Raw genomic sequence first — 22,573 nt, 5'->3', positions numbered from 1 at the left:
AACCAGCTTTTTTCAAGGAAAACATGGTGAAATCTAGGGTTAAGATTAAAAAAGAAGATGCAAGGGAAGATGAAGATGAAGATGAAGTACAACAATCAGATTAGCGAGAAGAACAAGCATCAAAATTCTGGATGGAGAAATTAATATCGTATTGTAATGAGAAGTTCCAGTTTTCCAGACTGCAACCGTAGAAATGACAAGGACACCTGCTAAGAAGGCCAGTAATCTGTCGTGAATGAGGAAATTCATGGATAGTGGCAGCGAGATTTAGCATGAAGCATTTAACTTGTTTTCTCTATTGTAATTCATGTCGCTAGAGGTAATAGAATTGCACTTGCACCTGCTGACTGCTGTTCTTTCCAGCATTTATAGAGATATGACTTGGTTGAAAAAGGGAAAATCGCAGAGTCAACCTTGTTGGGGGTTCCACAGGGAAAATATGATGGTTTAACAGTTAAGATTTGGTCGTCAATGCAATTAGTTGAGGTTCGGGTTTGGAAGAGGTTAAAAAAACTGCAGCGGCCGGAGCCTAATCTGATGAAGAGTGGGTACCCTAGGTTGGCTGGGTGGGATAAATTGAAACATGAAGTTGAGAATTAATGTTTCGTTGGTTCTAGACTCGGATAAAGAGAGTTTTAGCTCTGGAAAACTGGGATTTCCTCAAGTTTTATGGAGAAAAAGAAATGTGGGCGACTGTTGGTTCTTATTTGAATGACGAATTAATGGCATTTGCTCGATGCGTCTGGGTTTCAATGCTGGGTGGAGGTGGCTGTTCAGAACAGTATTTACCGCATAGGGTTGCAATGCAATTCGGAACCGACGAAGATCTTCAGGGTTGTGTTGGTGAATGCTCTAATTAACAGACCTGAGATTGCATAGAGCTTGAAGCTTTTGTTGAAGAGCTTGAGCAGATGATCACACGAATAAAAGCAGCAAGATTAAGACTAAATTGTTAACCTAGCTAGCCTTCTTCGTGAGAATGATTTGCTTGATTTTATTTGCTTTGGTAGTTATGTTAGCAACTCAAGTTTGGTTTTCAAAAATGAAGCAGATGAAAGTACTGTTTGGGCTTTAAGCTTTTCATGACCACCCGGGAGATTGAATTTCTGGCTTCTCTTCTTCTGTTGGCTAACATGGTAGTAGAGCTTTGGACTGTCAGGCATGGCGTCACTACCCCACCCCCCCCCCAATGAAGTTGAATATGACTCCTCGGAAGCTCTTCGATGCCAGTCTTCACATCTTAATGTATTCGCTTCTAACTTGTTTGGTGTCTTTTCAGAATGGATTTTGAGAAGGTTAAAAGGATAAAAGAAATAAATATAGTAACCATTGCAGCATGGCGTGAAGTTATCACAGTGTGCAGACAAATGAGGTGTGCTGGACCCAACGCAGAGTCTACTAGGCGTTATCTGTTCTGCCCACCGATTCTGACAAGATTTGATTTGACTTGATTTGAAGTTTGTATTTTGATATAATTTTTTTTAATAGAGATTTTTTTAAAATATTAAAATCAATTTAATATTTATAGAAACCTATCAAAAAATTTGTTAGTGGTATCTTCAACAGTTTAACAATTTTATTTTTTAAAATATATAATAATAAAAATAAAAATTTATAAAATTAAACATTAACTAAATATTATAATATTTAATTGAAACTATAATAATTTTATAAAAACATTATAATAACAAAAAATAATAAAGATTATTATGATAAACAATCACCGTAATATTTTTCAATTCTAAAGAGAGTAATATATAATTCTGGAATGGATAATATGAAAATAACAACAATAATTGAAGATTTTTACTACAACTAAATTTATTATTGGTTATTAAATTAGATCTGTTTTACCTATAAAAAATAAATTTAAATATTTATAAAAGTTATTAAAAAAAATAATTGTTTATATATATATATATATAGGCCAACGAGGGATGGGCTGGTCCAAAAGTATATTTAATTTGGAGATGTAATGATTTTTTTTTAATAGTACAATATCTTTTAAATATAAATCACATCTTTAAAATAAAATAAAAAAATATTAAAGCGACCTCCCATTTAAATAAACATTAAATTTGCGTTATCGTGCGATTCCACGCGAGAATGTACCAAGCTCGAGCGGGCGGAAGAGGTGATAATGTGATATTGATTACAGATCGGAATCCTCTGTATAAATAAACTGCTAATGTGAAGAGCCGATGTCATTGTAAACACAACTTTCAATTTCAATAGAAAGGAGGAAGTCAGTCAATACGGGTGTCTGCAACTATGGATTCGATCAAGCCTTTAGCCCCGAGCCGCAGTGTTTCCAAGTCCAAACACAGGAAACAATGGGTACGAATCAAATCTAGTTATATTTCTATGTTTTTCTTAAAAAGAGTATTCTTAATGCTTGTTTGTTGTTTCTTGACTGGTTGTTGCTATATATCATGTCCTTATTCCCAGAAATTAAAAATAATTATTATTCTTATATATATATATATTAAGAAGAACAGAGAGAGGAGGGAAACGATGGAACGATTGAAAACAGATATGGTAGAGATCGGTGAGGGACAAAAACGCATAAGAGAAGGGCAACGAGAAATAAGACAAAAGTTTGAAGAGATAGGATCTGAATGCCGCAGGCTCAAAGAGGAGACGATGAACATAGCCAAGCAGAGTGATTACAACCAAACCAGGATCGACCTAATGTTTAGCATCTTGAAAGCCCGTGAAGACAACAACTTTGCCCATGCTGATCACCTTACTGGGCTCCTCCGGTTGGTTAAATTCCCTTCGCCATTTCTTTTCTTAATTTTTGGGATATCGGATTTCATAATTAATCTTGCTAATGCTAGCTATCGAGGGAAACACAAGTTAACGAACTCAAAATAAAAGAATCAAGATGCACTGTTGATAATTATTTTTCTCTCCATCATTGTGTTTCCTATTCGTTGTGTTGCCAGCGAGGAAATGGAAAAGCAGGAACAAGGGAAGGCAGGCCTGGTTGGCTGACTAATGATCATGGGAAACAACGAGCAGTTTGCCTTTGAAGTGACTCCTGATAGTCTTTTCTTATTAAAATGAAATCATCAGTCCTAAATCTAGATATGTATTGGCATTAGTCTTCCCTTAATATCCTTCTTCCTTTGATGAAGTTTTCATTTGATAAAGGATTTGCGTTCTCTGTTCCGAGTTGAATGTTTTGCGTTATAGAACATGCTATGTGAATTGCCAGGCGATGCCACCGGTTGTTATATAAACGGTATAAGCATTCGGTTGAGTATAACCTGAGGTAATCAAAGAAGAAGAAGAAGATAGGCAGACATAATTAAACAAAATGAAAAAAAATACCTGAAGCATGGAGGTTAAACAATGCTAGCTTTCTGTTAAAGAAACGTAGCAGGCATTGTTCAAGTCTCAAATGCAAAGCCAAATGTGCAGAACAAATCGTAATTCAACTAGCTGCAGAAAAAAAAAAACTAAAAGAGCTCATGCCCTTTCACCGCGCACTTACATTTAACCTATTTTAGCTTGATTTTAGGGGTTAGAAGATGTTTTATATATAATCCATTAGTCATTAACGTTTCTAATGGGGTAAATAAATTGTGTAATGACTTGAACACTTTAAGAAGTAATAAAATTTAAAACCGGGAAGAAGAGCTTAATGATCGCTTTCTACTTTGAATGCATTGTAAAACTGCTATATTGCCCATAAAATTAAAAAACAAATGATAGAATTTATGTTTGAGGGCATTTAGGTCTTTTCAATATAGTTGTTTTGTAATTATGCATTTGGACGAGAGGCAATTAAGTCTTTGACTATATATAGAAAAAAGATTTTAAAAAAAGTTGGAGGTACCCACTTTATTTGGGTGGTATGTGTGGCGCATTTCGGTGATCAAATGTCATTGTCAACGACGACGTTTAAAATGACGGGTCATCTTCTTTGCGGTGGTGGAATGCTTGTTCAAGAAGGAGGTGCAATTGAGCCCCCGTGAATATTTTTTTTTTCTTCTATTTTTTTTCTTTCTTTATCTAGAAATTCATGTCATCTCTTTCAAAAATCAATTGTGTCTTCCGATTTGTTTCTATCTATTTTAGTCTTCATTGTTTTTATTATTGTTTGCTTTTGCTTTTAATGCATTTTGAGCTTTAATTGTTTTTCAATTTCGTCCATTAGTATTTCATTTCATTTAATTATAATTAGGTCCTCATTTTTTTTATTGTTATATTTTTTATCTTTATCATTTTCTTGATTTTTTATTTCAATTTTGTCCATCATTATTTTATTTTATTTAATTTTTGTATTCAATTTTAATCCCTATTTTTTTATGGTTGTTTTTTAAATTTGTTTTATTTTAGTCCTTTGTTGTTTTATCCATTTAGTTTTTATGTCAAATTTAATTCTCAGTATTTTAATTGCTATTTGTTTTGATTTTTAATTCTGGATGATTAGGGATTTTGCTTAGTGATTTTTTAATGTTTTTCTTCTATAGGCTAATCTCGATCTCATAAATCAGGTCACTAGATTCAAGGATTAGCCCAATTTATTATTTTTATGCTTTTTTGTAAAAACTGATTATTTTTTTAATTTCATCATTTAACTCATTAGGCCTTGAGTTTCATGGTTTTTCCCGCTTTTCTTTATGTCCTGTTTATATATTTTAGGTTGTGGACTTGTCCGGTTAACCTAGGATTATTCAGGTTTTTTTTAATTTGAATTTTTTTTATATAGTCCTTCAACATTAAGTTATTAAGTTTTGAATTTCATGGCTTTTATCATATTTATTTTTATGAGTTTATCATGATTTAAAATTTTTTTTCTGATTGTTTTTAAAATTAGTTTGTTTTTTTTAAAAAATTGTTATTTTAAGTCACGTTAATCAAGCTACCCGGCTTGACTTGAATTATCATGACTTGAATATGGTTTTTTTCTGCGTAGCAAACTGTGTAGCGTTAGAATATGAAACAGCAATTTTCGGCGCATAGTCACAGCAAGAAGAGACGTCGGGCAGATAACAAAGAGTGTGATTGCAAAGCAAAAGCAGTGGCGTAGCCGCATTAGCAAACCAGCGAAGTAGGAAAGAATCCAAGTTTAATGGACAGCAGACGTGCTCACAAAGTATATTGATTTTTGGCCTTCAGATATATTGCTGTTTAATGGCCACTAGATGTGCTATCAGTGTCTTCTTATCTTTGTTGAATTTCTTTCTGTATAGTTCCAAAGTATGACAGAAAGGGATTGAAAAACCCACCTCTCAAGTCAATGGTTTTCGAAAGAGAAACCCTTAATTTGTCCTGGTTGAGTTTCAAAACAAAGTGAGATAATGTCTAGCCTTGCTATGGGATCATTTCTCTGTGTTCATGGCAAAATCATGCAACCAAAAATCTATATCTGGGATTGGCCTTTTATTCTGATAAAAACAGGAAGTTGATTCTGCTGTGAACCTTGGGTCGATTCTCTTGAATACAACAGAAGCCGAGGTTTTCCATATATAATCGGAAGAATGATAATCATGTTGCTTTTGAACAGATCATGGTGCTGAAAAGGCAAAGCGAAGAGAATTAATGCCTACTTATCTTAAATTTCTGGCAGGCATGGTGGGCGAAAAGTATATGCAGAAAAACATAAGAGAGATGGATCTTAATTTGGTTACGAAGATGCTCTGATACACATTTATTTACGAGACTGAGGCAAACTATCATGGCTGAAACCAAAAAGAACCACCACCCTGCAAAAAAGTATGAAACCCAGTGAAAGAAAGGCTAGAAAAATTAGAAATAGGAGAGCAGGGAACTCGCAAACGCAGCTAACCATGAAAATAAACAAACTTCTGGGGGAAAAAAAGTCAGATAAATCCTCTCTGACACATATCATATGCTAGTTGATATGAAAAGTAGCAAGAAAGAAGCTCAGCACCCCCCTTAACAAACCAAAAAACATGGAAAGCGATGAAAAATTGAAAGGATAGGAGCTTAAGCAACTCGATCATGGCTAAATAAAATAGGAACAGTATAAACTAAAAGGGAAAGGGAAATAGTACCATCCCCCTTTTCTTGTTGGAGTCAACACAACTGTTGGTTTCAAAAATATCATAACACTATTGAGTGTATTTAGTGTTAAATAATATTTTTATTTTTATTTTATTTATTAAAGATAGAATAATATTTTTAGTTTAATCTATATATAATATTTTTGAATTTAGATTAACTTGAACACTTTAAAATAAACAGTTAATGAGAATTTCAATCTTCTTCTCTTTTATGTTCGTATTTCTTTTATGAAATAAGGTTTAATCCCGAACATAGCTTTCGCGGATCCAAATTTTTTGGAGTGATATTTTATCTTCCGTTTATGCAAAATCTGGTATTTCATCTTTCCTTCAGCTTCTTTAATTTGATATTTGCGTTCAGTTTCTGTAACTTATGCTGTGTTTTGGAGGAATTGTATAATTTCAAGAAGATATTTGTTTAGTTTCTGCGATATCTATTCAGTTTCTGCAATCTGGTACTTTGTCTTTCACTGTTTTTGCGTTCTGGTTCTTTTTGTTTGTTAATTATGGCTACCGAAAGAGATGATTCACTTCAGTCTGTGAGTGTGAGATTGGATGAAAAAAATTATTCGTACTGGAGTTATGCAATGAAGAATTTCCTTAATGGTAAGAAGATGAGGGGATATGTTAGTGGAACTTATGTGATACCCAAAAATACTAAGGAGGGGGATGTTGTTATGATATATACATGGGAAACAAACAATGCAAAGATGATTACTTGGATCAACAATTCTGTTGAGCATTTCATAGGTACGTAGTTAGCGAAGTATGAGACAACAAAGGGGGTTTGGGATCATCTGCAAAAGTTATTCACGCAATCAAATTTTGCAAAGCAGTATCAGTTAGAGGATAACATACGAGCTATTCATCAGAAGAATATGAGTATTCAGGAGTTTTATTCTGCTATGACAGATCTTTGGGATCAATTGGCTCTTACAGAATTGACAGAATTAAAGGCATGTGGTGCCTATATTGAGCGTAGAGAGCAACAACAATTGATACAGTTTTTAACAGCACTTCGTAGTGATTTTGAAGGACTTAAGGGTTCAATTCTGCATTGTTCTTCACTGCCTTCTGTTGACTCTGTTGTCAGTGAGTTATTAGCTGAAAAAATATGTCTTCAGTCTTATTCTGAAAACAAAATTCTTTCTTCTTTGAATCTTTCTGTACTAACAGTACCTTTTAAGTCATTCTCTAATCATCCGAATAAGCCTTACACAAAAGTTGGCTCTGACGAATGCAGTTTCTGTAAGCCGAAAGGTCATTGGAAGGCCCAATATCCCAAGTTAAGACAACAAAATCAGGCTTGGAAGCATGACAGTCAGTCATAATCTAATGCTCATAGACCACCTTAGGGTTATAGACCACCTCACCACAATACTGCAACAATATCTTCATTAGGCTCTATCACAAATCCTAGTACTCTGGCTGAGCAATTTCATAAGTTTCTCTCCTTACAACCATAAGTAATGTCCGTTTCAACTTTCATAGGTTAGTTGTCTCATAGTTCCTCAGGTATGTCACATTCTAAATGGGTCTTAGATTCTGGTGCTTCACATCATATGTCTCCAGATTCTTTATCTTTGACCTTTATGTCCCCTTCACCTTCCATTCCTGTTATGACTGCTGATGGCACTCCCATGCCATTAGGAGGTGTTGGTTCTGTTGTCACACCTCACCTGTCTCCTTCTAATGTTTAACTTATTCCATACCTCAAATTTAATCTTGCTTCTGTTGGCCAATTATGTGATTCTGGTGATTATTTAGTCATGTTTTCTGGTTCTTTTTGTTGTGTACATGATCTGCAGTCTCAGAAGCTGATTGGGACATGCCGTAGGGAGAATGAACTATACATTTTGGATGAGTTAAAAGTGCAAATTACTACTACTACTACTACTGTTGATTTTTCTTCTTTTCATTCGAGTCTTTTATCTTCTTGTTTTTATTTATGGCATTCTCATCTAGGTCATGTTTCGTCTTCTTGTTTGAGATTTTTGGCATCCATAGGAGCTTTAGGAAATTTGAAAACCTGTGACATTTCTGATTGTAGTAGATGTAAACTGGTAAAATTTTCCGCTTTTCCTTTTAATTGAAGTATTTTTGTTTCTTCTTCACCATTTGACTTGATTCATTCTGACGTATGAAAACCTTCTCCTGTTTTCATAAAAAGAGGGTCTCGATATTATGTTTCTTTTATTGATGATCATATTCGTTATTGTTGGGTTTATTTAATGAAACATCGTTCTAAATTCTTTGAGATATATGCATCCTTTCAAGCTCTTGTCAAAACTCAACATTCTGTTGTAATCAAATGCTTTAGGTATGATTTGGGTGGAGAATACACCTCTAATAACTTTTGTCAGTTGTTTGCCTTAGATGGAACCATCCATCAAACTTCATGTATAGATACTCAGAAAAATAGAGTTGCTGAAAGAAAATATAGACACATTATCAAAACTACTCGTTCTCTCTTATTGTCTGCTTCTATTCCTAGTAAGTTTTAGGGGGGAAGTTGTCCTTACTGTTGTAAGTTTGATTAATACAATTTCATCGTCTTATAGTTCGGGTTGTCTCATTTTGTTATATGGGCATGTCCTATTATTTCTCCTTTAGAGTTTTTGATTGTACTTGTTTTGTTTTTTGTCCTCATGTAGAATGCAGTAAATTGTCCTCTCGATCTGCTATTTGTGTCTTTCTGGGTTATGGTGAAGATAAAAAAGGGTATCATTGTTTTAATTCAATAACTCAGAAACTTTATGTGTCTCATCTTGTTGTCTTTCTTGAGCATATACCTTTCTTTTCTATTCCATCAACTACTCATACCTTGATTAGATATGATATTATTCGTATAAATCCTTCTTCTAAGAATTCTGGTAGTTTATCATATCAGGCTCCTAGTACCTCAGGTACTCATTCCCATGTTCGATCAATTTGTACTCATCATCCTGCAGGTACCGACACTTTACTCTCTGGCACACCTGAAGTTCCATTCTCATCTACAGCCCCCTAAGCTTCGTCTGAGATTATGGATCCACCTCTACGCCAATCCATACGCATTCATAAATCCACAAAACTACCAGACTTTGCTTATTCCTATTATTTTTTATCATTTAGTTCCTTTATAGCTTCTATTCATTGTCTTTCTGGGCCATTTTCCTATAAAAAGATAATTCTTGATCCTTTTGACAGCAAATTATGGATGAGGAACTTTCTGCTTTCCATAAGACATATACTTGGGATGTGGTTCCTCTACCTCCTGGTAAGAATATTGTTGGTTGTCGTTCGGTGTATAAGATCAAGACTAATTCTGATGGGTCTATTGAGCGATACAAAGCTAAATTGGTTGCAAAAGGATTCTCTCAATAGTATGGTTTGGATTATGAGGAGACATTTGCCCTTGTTGCAAAAATAACTACTATTCATACTCTTATTACAGTAGCTTTGATTTGTCAGTGGTATATCTCCCAACTTGATATTAAAAATGCCTTCTTGAATGGAGATCTTCAAGAAAAGTTTATATGGTGTCCTCTCCTAGTGTTTCACATGACTCTAGGAATGTTTGTAAGCTTAAGAAAGTATTATATGATCTCAAACAAGCACCTTGTGCTTGGTTTGAGAAATTCTTTGTTGTGATCTCGGCTCCTGGATTTGTTTGTAGTAGTCATGATTATGCTCTTTTTATTAAGTGCACTGATGCAGGTCGTATCATTTTATCTTTGTATATTGATGACGTGATTATTATTGGTGATGACATTGATAATATTTTAATTTTGAAGACAAAGTTGGCTAGACAATTTGAAATGAAGGATTTGAGTTATCTTTGATATTTTCTAGGTATTGAGGCAGCTTCTTCACCTAGAGGTTATCTTATTTCTCAATCAAAATATATTGCAGATATTCTTGAGCGGGCTAGACTTACTGATAACAAGACTATAGTTACTTCTGTTGAGGTTAACACAAGGTATTCTTCTTCTGATGGTATACCTTTGACAGATCCTACTTTATACCATACTATTATTGGGAGCTTGATATATCTCACCATTACTCGTCCAGATATTACATATGTTGTTCATGTTGTTAGTCAGTTTGTTTCTTCTCCTACTACTGTTTATTGAGCAGTTGTTCTTCATATTTTGTGATATCTTCGGGGTACAATGTTTCAAAGTCTTTTACTTTCATCCACCTCTTCCTCGGAGCTGCGTGCATACTCTGATGTTGATCATGGTAGTGATCTCACAGATCGCAAGTCTGTTACAAGTTTCTGTATCTTTCTAAGTGATTCTAATATCTTGAAAGAGCAAGAAACAATCTATTGTTTCTCAATCCTCAAATGAAACAAAATATCGTGCTATGACATTTACTACCAAGGAGATTGTTTGGTTTACGTTGGTTACTTGCTGATATGAGAGTTATCCTTTCTCATCCTACTCCTATATATTGTGACAACCAAAGTTCTATTTTGATTACTCACAACTCGGTTTTTCATGAGTGAACTAAGTACATTGAGATCGATTGTCATCTTACTCGTCATCATCTCAAGCATGACACCATTACTTTGCCTTTTGTTCCTTCTTCCTTGCAGATTGTAGATTTCTTTACTAAGTCGCATTCCATCTCTCATTTTTCTTTTCTAGTTGGCAAACTCTCTATGCTTGTAGTTGTCGCATCGTAAGTTTGAGGAGAGATGTTAAATAATACATTAACTTCTGTTTTATTTATTAAGGGTAAAATAATATTTTCAATTTAACCTATTTATAATCTCTTTGTATTTAGGTTAATTTGAGAACTTTAGAATAAACAGATTAATGAGAATTTCAGTCTCCTTCTCTTATATGTTTGTATTTCTTTTGTATTAATCTAGATTAATTTAACATTTAGAATCCCATTATATAGATTTAGAATTGTTTAAAAATTTATTACATAATTTTGAATAATTTATTAAAAACTAAATTATTATAAATTATTTAACTAGTCAATGCCCAACATTAATACGTACAAACAAACATAAACTAAGAGAAGATGAATGTAATACATAATACAGAAGAACTGTTAGCAAACTGTCTAATCTAACTGCCATTCCTAGAAAAACATTGCGAGAATTCCAAAATTAAGAGTCAGCCTCCCATAGCCTGAAAAGGCAATCATGGTTCATGAACACATGTTCTGGACAGCGCTTTTAATGCACAACCAAAGCAACCAGACAGCTAAAAAGGCCATAAAAATATACCAAACACATCACAAAGAAAGGGGAAAAAAGGCACAACGGGAAAAGAAGAGAAGCCAGAGCATGCAAGCAACCGCGAAGAAAAAGAGAAGGGAGAAACAATGACCAGAGAAGATGCAGAATCAAGCAAGCTCGATCACGGTTTGAATTCACATATATTCTCTGTTTATTTTTATATTTTAAAAATATTTTTTAAAAAATTTAATTGTTTTTATTTTTTTTACTTTGAATTAATATTTTTAGATCATTTTAATGTGCTGATATCAAAAATAATTTTTAAAAAATATTATTTTAATATATTTTCAAATAAAAAATATTTTAAAAAATAACTATAACCACACTTTCAAACAGACTTATTAAGTCTTATTTTTAACCAGTACATTTAGTTTTTATTTTAATTTAATAAAAAGGAAGAGCAGCCATGTGTATTTTCTTTCCAATGTAGCCATGACACTGGCAGGACTGTATTCCAAGTCGTGCACTCGTGCTTACTTCTTTCTGCATTGACCCAAAAAGTAAGCCCAGCAGTATGTGTTTTCTTACAGCAATATTTATTTTTATTTTTTAACACTAAAACTGTTTGTTTCATGTAAAATAGTTTTTTAAAGATTATTTTTTAAATTTTTTTATGTTTGTTTTTCATTAGAAAAATTAATTAATAAAAAACACTTTTCAGTAAAAAAAATTTAGTTTGGTTTCAAAAAAAGTATTTTTCTTTTATTTTGGATGGAAAATACTTTTCAAAAATTATGAAAAATTTAGAAATATCATATTATTTGCTGATTATATCAAATTTGGTCCTTAAACTTTTGATTTATAAATATTTTATTTTGATTTTTTTTAATTTTATCCTTTAGAATTTGATTTAATTTGATTTTTATATTAACTTTGGTCTTTATTTTTGTGACTGTTATTTGTTTTTTTCTTATTATTTTTTTAATTGAAATATTTTATCTATCAAATTTGGTTCTCATTCTTTTTATTTTCACTTGTTTTTATTTGAAATAATTTATGAAATTATTATTATTATTATTTTAATTTCATCATCTTTTAATTTTTTTATCTGTTAAATTTGATCTCCGTTATTTTGAATGTCATTTACTTTATTTCAGATAATTTATGAAATTAGATTTTTTTTCAATTTCATTCTCATTCAACTTTTCAATTTCTAAAATTTATTTTTTATTATTTTAATAAACTTAAAAAAAATAAAACATTAATAAGTTATTTTCCAACTCATTTTCCATTACATAATCAAATATAAAAAAATATTTATCAACTTATTTTTTATGACATTATCAAATATAAAAAAATAATTCACTTTTAATAACTCATTTTCTAAATAAAAACTAATTAAAAGAAATTTCTAGGAAACAGGATCTAAATGAATTGTCCAGTCCTATCAATGCATGTCATTAACAAAGTTAGCGTTCTTTAAATTATGAGTCAAACCATTCAAAAAGGTTCTCCAAGTGGGCAGTTTTGTAGCTCTTACCCTTAGTATTGGTTCTTGTGAATCATAGATCATCTTCTTTGTAACACGATGAATGGTGCCGCTTGTCCAAATTATCGGCATATGGAAGCCATTTAAAATTGTCAGGCACTTTCAGGACTGATCTGGTTAGTGGCAGACTGATATTACAATTCAGTTTGTGCCATCTAGCAGCCCTCGGCTCACCATGTTCAAGTAGATTAGGACACTGAGGTCCCAGAAGTGGGAACCTCTCATAAGCCCATTGCTGAACTATTTGCAGGGGACCTGAAACGGTAATAGAACCCGAAGCAGCAGCAGCAGCCTGTTCTTTCAACAATCTTAAGTTTTTATAAAGACTTGCGAGCACAGCAGGAGCTAGTGCAATCTTGGTCACTTCAGACAAATGGATGGCAACTGCAAAATCATGCTTTTGAATGGTATGTTCAGGAAGAGAAGGCAAGACAAAACTTGACAACCGTAGTGCAAAAACCCTATATGCTCGTACTCACATTGTTCATAAAATGCTTGAGCCAAGACCCATGGTGGGCTTTCTTCAACTTGCTCCGACACATTTCCTTTCGATGTTCCTCATCTCTTCTTCAATTTTCACCGAATCCCCCGCAAGAGGCTTTGTCAACGGCTCACGAAGAACAGGAAGCCCAACAAGATTCACGATATCTTCAAGAGTAATGGTTGCCTCTCCCCATGGGAAAACAAGAGTATTGGTTTCAGGACACCAGTATTCCAAGAGCCCAAATATTACATCCTCGTGACAACGAAGCTCATATCTAGAACTGATCATTGCATCACATATACCACTTTGGTTCCAAATGGAACCGTGATCTTTGGCTAGACAATCCAAGCATTCTTCCCATTGTTTCTGGGGCATGCTCCAGCCTTTCAACAGAACATCTGATGGCCATTTCTGCCTGTTCTCGGAGAAAATTCCAGACTACAATGGAATGTGAGGAACCTTGGTTGACACTCTGAACAAGTGGCTTGAGAAACCTAGCAATTCTCACAGTGTGAATCCCATCTTTTGAAACCATATTCTCATCTCTTGCTTCTTAAATAGAATACCACACTTCTTGTCCCTCTGCCATAATGATTCAAGAAGGGAAAGAGAACTATGAAAAAGATGGAAAAGTTGAAGGAAAAAGATGGTAGTGAAATACATCCAGGAACTGAGAGGCAAGGAATCGGATTCCATTTTTTTTTTATGCAGATGAAGCACTGAAAATAGTAGCAAGTACCATGGATTCTGCGTGCTGGGCGATCCATATGAAAATGGTGATCAAACTAAAAAGAGTTTATGGCCTTACAAGTAAAACATAGACTGAAGGAAAAAAGCAAACGACTCTTAGCATACCCCCTTGCCCTTGGCACCACTAGGAGGCTCCAATCATTCCCAGCCCGATGCCGGTTGAAAAATCTTCTTTTTCCCAATTACGTTGGGATTTGCTTATTTATTTCTACATTTATTTCTACTGCTACTGCTGAAAGTCATATCTTACGCATCAAAAAACAAGTCATTTACTAACTGGACTTTTGGTTACCACTAGCAAAATTGCCGACGCTTTGCTGCGAGTCACGTATTAAGCTAGTGTTCGTTATGCTGGATAAAAAAGGATTCAATAGGATAATTTTTTTTTTTGTAAAGTTATTTGACGCATCTATAACAGTACATAAATCAGTTTTTATATTGTTTTGATGGAGAAATTTTGTATTGCTAAAAAAAAACCGGACAAACTTATTCAATTCCAAGAGTTAACTCAAATTAATTTTTTTAAAAAAATTATTATTATTATAGTTTTAAGACTTGATTAAAGAGTTGATCTGGAGTAAGGTTTAGGTCACAGATCGATTTGATCATTGACCTAGATCAATATAAAGATAAAAATGCTTATTATTATAGTTTTAAAATCCGACTTGAGATTATTTTTGGGCAAAGCCTGGGTCATGGGTCGGGTTGACCATTGACCTAAGTGAGCATAAGAATAAAAGTGATTATTATCATAGTTTTAAAATCCTAGTAAGGGATCAACCCATGATAAAGTTTGGGTCATGGGTTGGTTTAACCATTGACTCAGGTTAATACAAGGATAAAAATTATTATTATCATAGTTTTAAAACTTGACTCGGAGGTCAACCCTAGACAAGGATTGAGTTACGAGTTGGGTTGACTTTTGATTCAGGTCAACATAAGAATGAAAGTGATTATTATCATAGTTTTAAAACTTGACTTGGGGGTCGACTAGGGCAAGGCACGAGTCATGGGTTGGTTTGACCATTGACCTGGGTTAACATAAAAATAAAAATAGTTATCATAATTTTAAAACCTGACTCGGGTGCCGACCTGAGACTAGAATCTGGTTACGGGTTGGGTTGACCATTGACCATGTCAATATAAGGATAAAAATAGTTATTATTATAATTTTGAAACCCAACTCACGGGTTGGGTTAATCATTGATTGGGATCAATATAAGGATAAAAAATATTATTATCATAGTTTTAAAACTCCATTTGAGGGTCAATCCAGGGCAAAGCCCAGGTCATGGGTCGGGTTGATCAATAACTTGGGTTAATGCAAGGTTAAAAATAGTTATTGTCATGATTTTAAAACCTAACTAGAAGGTCGATCAGGGACAAGGCCAAAGTCATAGGTCAAGATAGTTAACCTAGGTTGACCTATGACAATATAAAAAAAAAATTGTTAATATTATAGTTTTAAGACTCGACTCGAGGGTCAACCCGGGATAAGGATTGAGTCACAAGTCGGGAAGGTCAACCCAGGTTGATCTAGGTCAACCCGAGTTGATCTAAGTTAACATAAAAATAAAAAATATATATTATTATAGTTTTAAAAAACTTGGAGGTCAACCCGGAACAAGTCATGGGTCACATGTTGAAATGGTCAACTTGGGTTGATCTAGATCAGTGTATAGATAAAATTAATTATTATCATAGTTTTAAAATCTGACTCGAAGGTCAACCCGAAGCAAGATCCAAGTCATAGGGTAAAATGGTCAGCTTAAGTTGACCTAAATTAAAAAAAGAAAAAAAATCAAAGTAACCTCGTTTTAACAAAAATAATGAACAACAAGTCAATGGATTCTTTAATCGTTTTTCTTATCTCGAATCGATCGGGTCAACCTAGATTTTTGATTGGATCAAGTCGGATCAATTTTTATTCTAATTTTTTTAAAACCCGAACCAGTTCAAATCTCATGTCTGTCAAACCCCATCAAAATGTCTATTAAACACAAACCAAGACAATTTATCTAATTTAATTTAGTCTAAAGACACCAAAAACAAGATAACCAATCCTTGTCCAATCCAGTTCAATCAATACTATTAAGCATACCAAACACACCAAACATATGCAATCGATAGTTTCTTTTTTCAATTTTCCAGTAAAAAATGTTCTAGTCACCATCATAAATTCATTAGACTTATTCTGTTTAAGATTATCACATGCAATTTATGAGTTTCGCTGGCGTCAGTTGGACTTGAGTATTGATCCCTGCAAATGTTGAATTTTATTTTTTCTTCCAAAACTTTGAAGTGCATAGAAGAGCAGATATAGCTGCCAACATCTTTAAGATGACGCTTCTTCTGTCAAACCCTCTGCAGTTTTTGGCCAAGAATGTAAGGGATCAGGCTCCTGTATTGTTTTCTATGGGATAATATTTGGTTTAACTTGTACACCATTCCACGCATAATGATTCAGTTCCTAGAGGCATGGATCATAAATGTGTGCCTTGACAGGGCAAATACAGAATGATGTAATGAAAGAATAGTCTAGAATTTTGTCAAACACAAAAATTTGAAGGTTATGCACAAATCAATTCCAAATGCTACAGATAGAAAATATAAGAACAGGACCCATCTTTATTCTAAAATCAAAAGCACCACCAACAAAACATTTTCTCAAGTCAAAACTGGAAACTGCATAATATATTTAACAAGACAATACTCCAAGTTAAGGATATAACCCATTACATCCTTTGCTCGAGCAACACTAGCTGTGAGTCAATCCAATCCATGTCCTGTTAATCTGGGTTACCAGGACGCCTTCCTTATGCCCTCCAACAGACCTTGGCTTGCCAATGAACGGAAAACAAGACGAGACATCCTAAACAGCTGATAAACACCACGAGGACGACCAGTGAAAACACATCGGTTTCTCACTCGTGTAAAGGAACTGTTCCTTGGCAACTTGGCCAGCTTATATGCATGTAGCTCACGCATCTCCTGAGGAAGTGTGGGATCTCTAACAAGTGCCTTGTAAAGGTTTCGCTTCAATTCAAATTTCTCTGCGAGCAAGCGACGGTGGTTATCTCTTATATTCCGATTCTCTTTGCGTACTTCCATCTTAACCAACAGGCTTCTCCCCTAAAAAACCAACAAAACACAACAAACATAATTCAATAAGAAACTTTTCAAATAGAAAAACTTTAATCATTCAGTAATTATTTCAAATCATACCACGTAGAAATTTAAAGAACAAAATAAAACAACAAATAGAAAATTATCAAAATGCAGTCGAAAATCTCCATTATTAAAACCAGCTAAAGCATGACCTTAACCCTACAACGATGCACAAGGGTAGAAGAAAACTTTAAGAATCAAACCCAGCATAGTCTATTACTCAAGAAAGAAACCCAATTATTGTCAACTGCAAATCGAATTTCTAAAACAGAGTTCTACTATTGAAACCTTTAACAATTTACAAATTTCAGAAAAATAAACTGTTTATCAAAATCTTACCTAGGGGGGATTTCCACGATGAAAAATAGCAAGATCACGCATTGGTACACAAAGGATTAATTAGAACCCAACTAAGCATCAAAAACCCAACTTTTTCTTAGCAAAAGGATAATTTCCACAACGAAAATAGTATGTGCTAGAATGCAAGGATTGATTAAAACCCAGATGCATTTATGGGTTTTGGGATCCAACCATGTCCCTAGCTGTTGCTAAATCTATTACTAAAATTTAATAAAAATGAACACCAGATAAATTACAAAGAGACAGTGAACCAAATTTAGAAAAGAGCAAGACCCGAGTTAAGTGATAACATAAATCTAGTCCATACAAAAAAAGGAATAGAAAAAATCCATTAAGAAAAAATTGCATGCCCAGTTAAGTGATAACATAAATCTAGTCCATACAAAAAACGGAATAGAAAAAATCCATTAAGAAAAAATTGCATGCCCAAATGAAAAATTACATAAAATTGAAAACCCAGATCTAGATTACTCACAAGTCAAAAGGGGAAGGGAGCGGAGGGGTTAGGGTTTTAGTGTTGTAAAAAGATGGAAAAAGTGGGAGGTCTGTCGAGAGGGTAGTGTCACACCAAAATTCAAATCCTCTCAATAGACAACACTAATGTCATTAGACGACACTAATGTCATTATTCTCAAGAAAATGTCTACAAACATTAAGGTATGAATATATGGTAAGTTTTTAACCAGATCAAAGAGAATGACCTGGTCTCAAGCTCTTAGCACTGCGAATTAACTTAGAATGGGAAAAAAAGCATTTATACCAACAAGGGTTATGAGATCATGATCGTCAAGGCCTTTATCAGAAAGTTTTTGCTTCTTCGTCTAGAGGTGAAGGTAAATTTGAGGCTTGGGATGATAACGAGACTCTGCCATCTCTGTTTTCAAAAGGCTTTGCACAGACAAAGCCATTGCAAAAATCACCAAAACAACCAGCCATAATCCTTCCATTGTTCTACGCTTTCTCACTTATTAATTAATTACTGCCAGAATTTGCATTATACAAGTTTTGCATTTTCCCCTCCTGGAGGAGAGTAGGTGGTGTAAAACAGTCCATTTCTCACTCACAATGCTTATTTTCTCCTTTTCATTTCTTATGGTTTCTGCAAAAGACATCAGAACAGATTCTAGATACAAGTTTTGCATTTTCCAGTTCTTCAATGCTTTATCAATACTCTTCTGGTCAACTAGAATAGTGCCTTTGCTAAACTGATGAGATTTTCACATATGAGAATTCCCGAACGATAATCAAATAAAATGCAAAATGAGTCTGCAACCAACAAAATTCTCAGCTTCTGCCACATGGCACAGCCATAGTCTAAGGAAAAATGAAAGAAATTACCTGCAAGGTGCTAATATCAACTCTCCAGAGGAAAGGTCAACAAGAGGTGGCCGGTGTTTCGAATGTCCAACTTCCCACCCTTACAGTAATAAGAAAATCAGAATGTCTGGTGATCAGTTCGTCCAAAGATTTTAGCATATACATATAATTAGGCAGAGTCGAACACAGAGACACAATAAACCAACCTTAGGTGCAGACTTACTGCCGCCGACAGGTCTGCTGGAGATTGGAGAGGAATGGAGAGCAAGAGGGAAAGAAAAAGAGAAGGGAGGATTCGGCTGGAGAGTTAAGTGAGAAGCCCTAGTTTTTCTTAGGTGGGTATAAATGTAAATTGCTTGAACTTTAAGGTCATGTCTATATTCCAGATCGGGTACGGGCAGAGTTTTGGACCGGACAAAGCACTATCCATACTCTACCTATACCCAAACAAACAAATAAAAAATATATATATTTATTGAATTGTCATACTACGATACTGTTTGGAAAACACAATATAAATTATATATTTTTTAATTTTTTATTAAAAGAATTAATAGTATTTTGATTTTTTAAAATTATTTTGATGTCAAAAATAATTTTAAAAAATAAAAAATATATTATATTAATATATTTTTAGATATAAAATATTTTAAAAATAATTATAATGTGAAATATCCTCAACTGTGTACGTGGCTTATGCATTGGGTCCAATTTGTATTGATCATTTACTCCAGTAATATTGGGCCAGCCCAAATTGATAAAACATTCTTTTTTTTTTCTTTGCTTGCCAAAAACGCTATGATTTTGTCTTGAAAATAAATAAATAAATAAGATATATAGGCTATGATTTCAATTATAAACCACTTGTGAAATTACATTTGTTTTTATTCGATAATATATGATTATTATTTTTTGGTGTTAAGGAATGAGAGGTAGGTAAGTTATTTCTATTTTTCCATGTACCCGAAGAGATATTTCTTTATTTTTTAGCCTAAAACTATTGTCGTGCTATACTACAAGTCGTGCCAAGTTATTTTAATGTAAAAAAAATTAGATAAGTTTTTTTAAAAAAATATTGAGATGACAACATATTAGATTAATTCAGATTAATTTGAGTTAACTTATCAAACTTATAATTCAGGTCATCAATAGATCAAATGAGTTTTTTTATTTAGTTATATAATAAAGAAATTATAAAAATCAATTCAAAATAAAATAAATATTAAATGATAAAATTAAAAAAAATAAACAAAAACCTATATTGAAGGATGAAATTAAAAAACAAAACATAATAAGTCATTATGATTGTGGAAAAAAATAAAATAAAATATTCATTAAATATTAAAATATATTATACATATAGCAATTGGGAAATTTTTTATTTTTTTAAATAACATGGACATAAAAGTTATCTATAATTTATTTTTATAGTTCTTTAAAACAATTAAATAATGATAATTAAATTAATTAAATGATGTCTTATTTAGTCTTTTGCCAAGCAAATATTTCAAATCTCTTAAACATGGTCTAACTTATAAAAGCTGCAACCCGTAAAATCTCTAACCTAATTAAATCAAAAAGTCTGATGGCTAACCAATTTAATTTTAAAGAATAAGATTAGTAAAAAAATATTCATAAAAAACCTAGCAAAAACATTTTAAAAAAAGAATAATGATAAAATTTGATAGAAAAAAATAAAGAGAATGCAATTTAATTAAAAAATAATTCCAAATAAAATAAAAAAAAAATTAAAAACATGATGATTAAATTTTAAAGATAAAAAAAATCATAGAGGTGAAATTGAAAAACAAATGTAAAAACAAAACAAACCTAGAAAAACATTATAAATTAGATCAAATTTTAAAAACTCGTAACCCGTAAAACCCCGAATCCGAGTCCAATTAAAAAATTTTATTTTGAGCCAATTTTAAAAATCTTAACAAAATAAAAAAAAATACCAATTAAAAAAACATGAATTAAACTTGAAAACACTACCTTAAAATGCAATGCTCGGTAGCTGGATATACCCATGCACCAATAAGTTTTTTTTCATTTTTTTAAATAAATATAATTTATAACAATACTCTGAATGCACTTAAAACTTAAAATAAAAAACAACATAAAATAACGAAAAAGCCATTATATGAGACTTTAAGGATATCAATTTAAAGTAATTACACTATTAAAAAAACTTAAAAGTATAAAAATATCCTAAAGAAATAGGCATCAGATTATTTTATTTCAGAATTAAATAAATAATTTTATTGTACATTTAAAAACAAAATTACCATCCTACTTCATACAATTCAAAAAAACAATTATATAATAGTTTAAAAAACACTTTACCATCAATGCCAAGTTCAAAGTTTTAATGGCCAAGTAACTATACTATTACAATTATTACAATGAATAGTATTCCACGTCTTGGGACTCTGGTAACTTTCCTTCAAATTATCACGGGTGCCCTTACACTCCATTGAGGTGACGGGTTCCAACTAGAAATTCCAGACTAGCTTCTTAACTATGAAACACTGCAGCAGGAATTACTTAGAAACCTGATAGAGGAGCGGAAACACGGCGGCAATTTGAACAAGTAATCATCATTTGCATGAGCGATATTCTGGATAAGAAATTAAAATATGAAGCTGGACACGGTTTTAAGATACTGACCTGCTTCAAACTTGTTCAGCAAATGCAGAAATGTACAGCCATAAAACTGGGCAATGCATGACTGTAAAGGAGAACTGGAGATGTCCATATGAACAATTTCAACCTCCTCTGTAGCAACTTTTTTTTCTTTTTTGTCCATTAACAGCTCCTCCACCTTTAAAAACCTCCCACTTCCAAACTGGCAGCACCGACTGAAATTAGTGCATAGAGGAATGGTGTACAGTAGTGATGCTTCCCGGACATATAAATAAATTGTCAGTGAAGAACGACACACAGATGCGACGATCCTTGAAAGAAATAAAGATCAACATGTAAACTCAACACAGTACTGCAAAATATTGATTATTTAACAGCAGTAAGAACCAAAAAGGCATTTAAAAATAAACATGCTTACAGAAACTTTGGCAAATTAATGTTGCTACGTAATAAGCGCCAATTAAATGTGAACAGAGAAGGAGAAACAAATTGAAGAACATTTAGAATGCAGTTGTTTTACTTGCTATCATTATCAGTATCATTTCTTCCTTGAATAAGTTCTTATAATAGAGAGATGAAACCATCAGGAGCATTGGATAATTGAATCAACACTGAAACTTGAAGAGTCTCAGATGACCATCGTGAGAAATTTACATCCAAGTTCATCATTTGGTTTCAACACGTCATGGAGGACTCTCCAAACATACACAAACAATCACAGCAGAGGAAGTGGAGTGTGTGAGGGATCAGAGACCTCACGGAAACTCCAATTTACTAATAGCAATGCGTAAGAATAAAACACAAAGCTCGAATTTTTTTTGACACTAAATTACAGTACCAGTAAATAATTAGATCAGGTTATCTTAAAATAAATGCACATCTCTCATAATTATTTTCTTCATCAATAGATATCAGTCCACTACTTTTCAATTTCAAATCACTCATCACAGAGATATGCAATGTTCAATCTAGCATTGAACAATAAATTCTGATGGGCTCAAGTGAAGAAAATGAAAGCACGAATAAGCAACCATTTGTTCTAGCTTTGAAAACATAAATCAACTTTCTGAAATCTTTTTCCT

The 22,573-nt window shown here is 33.0% G+C and overlaps 2 protein-coding genes, 2 non-coding genes and 1 pseudogene across 6 annotated transcripts; 1 reads left to right on the top strand and 4 right to left on the bottom strand.

Moving 5' to 3' along the window:
* The first annotated feature begins 2,082 nt into the window (after positions 1–2,082).
* Positions 2,083–3,174, top strand: LOC133700994 (uncharacterized). Of its 2 annotated transcripts, none has more exons than XM_062124753.1 (3): positions 2,083–2,337; positions 2,494–2,762; positions 2,949–3,174. In XM_062124753.1, exons 1-3 carry the CDS (start codon positions 2,272–2,274, stop codon positions 2,995–2,997), a joined length of 384 nt encoding a protein of 127 aa, XP_061980737.1. In that variant the 5' UTR covers positions 2,083–2,271; the 3' UTR covers positions 2,998–3,174. The 2 variants fall into 2 exon arrangements, with proteins under 2 accessions (XP_061980737.1, XP_061980730.1); XM_062124746.1 differs by having other exon boundaries at positions 2,491–2,762.
* A 9,605-nt stretch (positions 3,175–12,779) lies between these two features.
* Positions 12,780–13,761, bottom strand: LOC133677383 (serine/threonine-protein phosphatase 7 long form homolog; annotated as a pseudogene).
* A 2,847-nt stretch (positions 13,762–16,608) lies between these two features.
* On the bottom strand, positions 16,609–19,200 carry LOC133692707 (small ribosomal subunit protein uS14m). Of its 2 annotated transcripts, none has more exons than XM_062113824.1 (3): positions 19,052–19,200; positions 18,867–18,945; positions 16,609–17,132 (listed from the first exon to the last, which is right to left on the bottom strand). In XM_062113824.1, the coding sequence occupies exon 3, from the start codon at positions 17,109–17,111 to the stop codon at positions 16,800–16,802; it is 312 nt and encodes a 103-aa protein (XP_061969808.1). In that variant the 5' UTR covers positions 17,112–17,132; positions 18,867–18,945; positions 19,052–19,200; the 3' UTR covers positions 16,609–16,799. The 2 variants fall into 2 exon arrangements, with proteins under 2 accessions (XP_061969808.1, XP_061969817.1); XM_062113833.1 differs by having other exon boundaries at positions 18,867–18,972; positions 19,052–19,171.
* A 2,869-nt stretch (positions 19,201–22,069) lies between these two features.
* On the bottom strand, positions 22,070–22,167 carry LOC133681251 (small nucleolar RNA Z161/Z228). Its single transcript, XR_009836485.1, has one exon. It is a non-coding gene; the product is annotated as a small nucleolar RNA Z161/Z228 (small nucleolar RNA).
* A 201-nt stretch (positions 22,168–22,368) lies between these two features.
* On the bottom strand, positions 22,369–22,446 carry LOC133681256 (small nucleolar RNA R21). Its single transcript, XR_009836490.1, has one exon. It is a non-coding gene; the product is annotated as a small nucleolar RNA R21 (small nucleolar RNA).
* Positions 22,447–22,573: the final 127 nt, after the last annotated feature.

The sequence above is a fragment of the Populus nigra genome, chromosome 1, assembly GCF_951802175.1.
Source record: "Populus nigra chromosome 1, ddPopNigr1.1, whole genome shotgun sequence".
NCBI classification, from domain to species: domain Eukaryota; kingdom Viridiplantae; phylum Streptophyta; class Magnoliopsida; order Malpighiales; family Salicaceae; genus Populus; species Populus nigra.
This window is presented reverse-complemented; position numbering and strand designations above follow the sequence as displayed.

What these genes read in the sequence shown, in the direction of transcription:
- LOC133692707 (XM_062113824.1), bottom strand. Translation starts at nt 17,111, where the DNA reads ATGGAAGTACGCAAAGAGAATCGGAATATAAGAGATAACCACCGTCGC.
- LOC133700994 (XM_062124746.1), top strand. Translation starts at nt 2,272, where the DNA reads ATGGATTCGATCAAGCCTTTAGCCCCGAGCCGCAGTGTTTCCAAGTCC. An exon ending in CCAAACACAGGAAACAATGG is followed by an intron (nt 2,338 to 2,490) that starts GTACGAATCAAA and finishes ATATATATTAAG; the next exon opens with AAGAACAGAGAGAGGAGGGA. An exon ending in CACCTTACTGGGCTCCTCCG is followed by an intron (nt 2,763 to 2,948) that starts GTTGGTTAAATT and finishes TTGTGTTGCCAG; the next exon opens with CGAGGAAATGGAAAAGCAGG.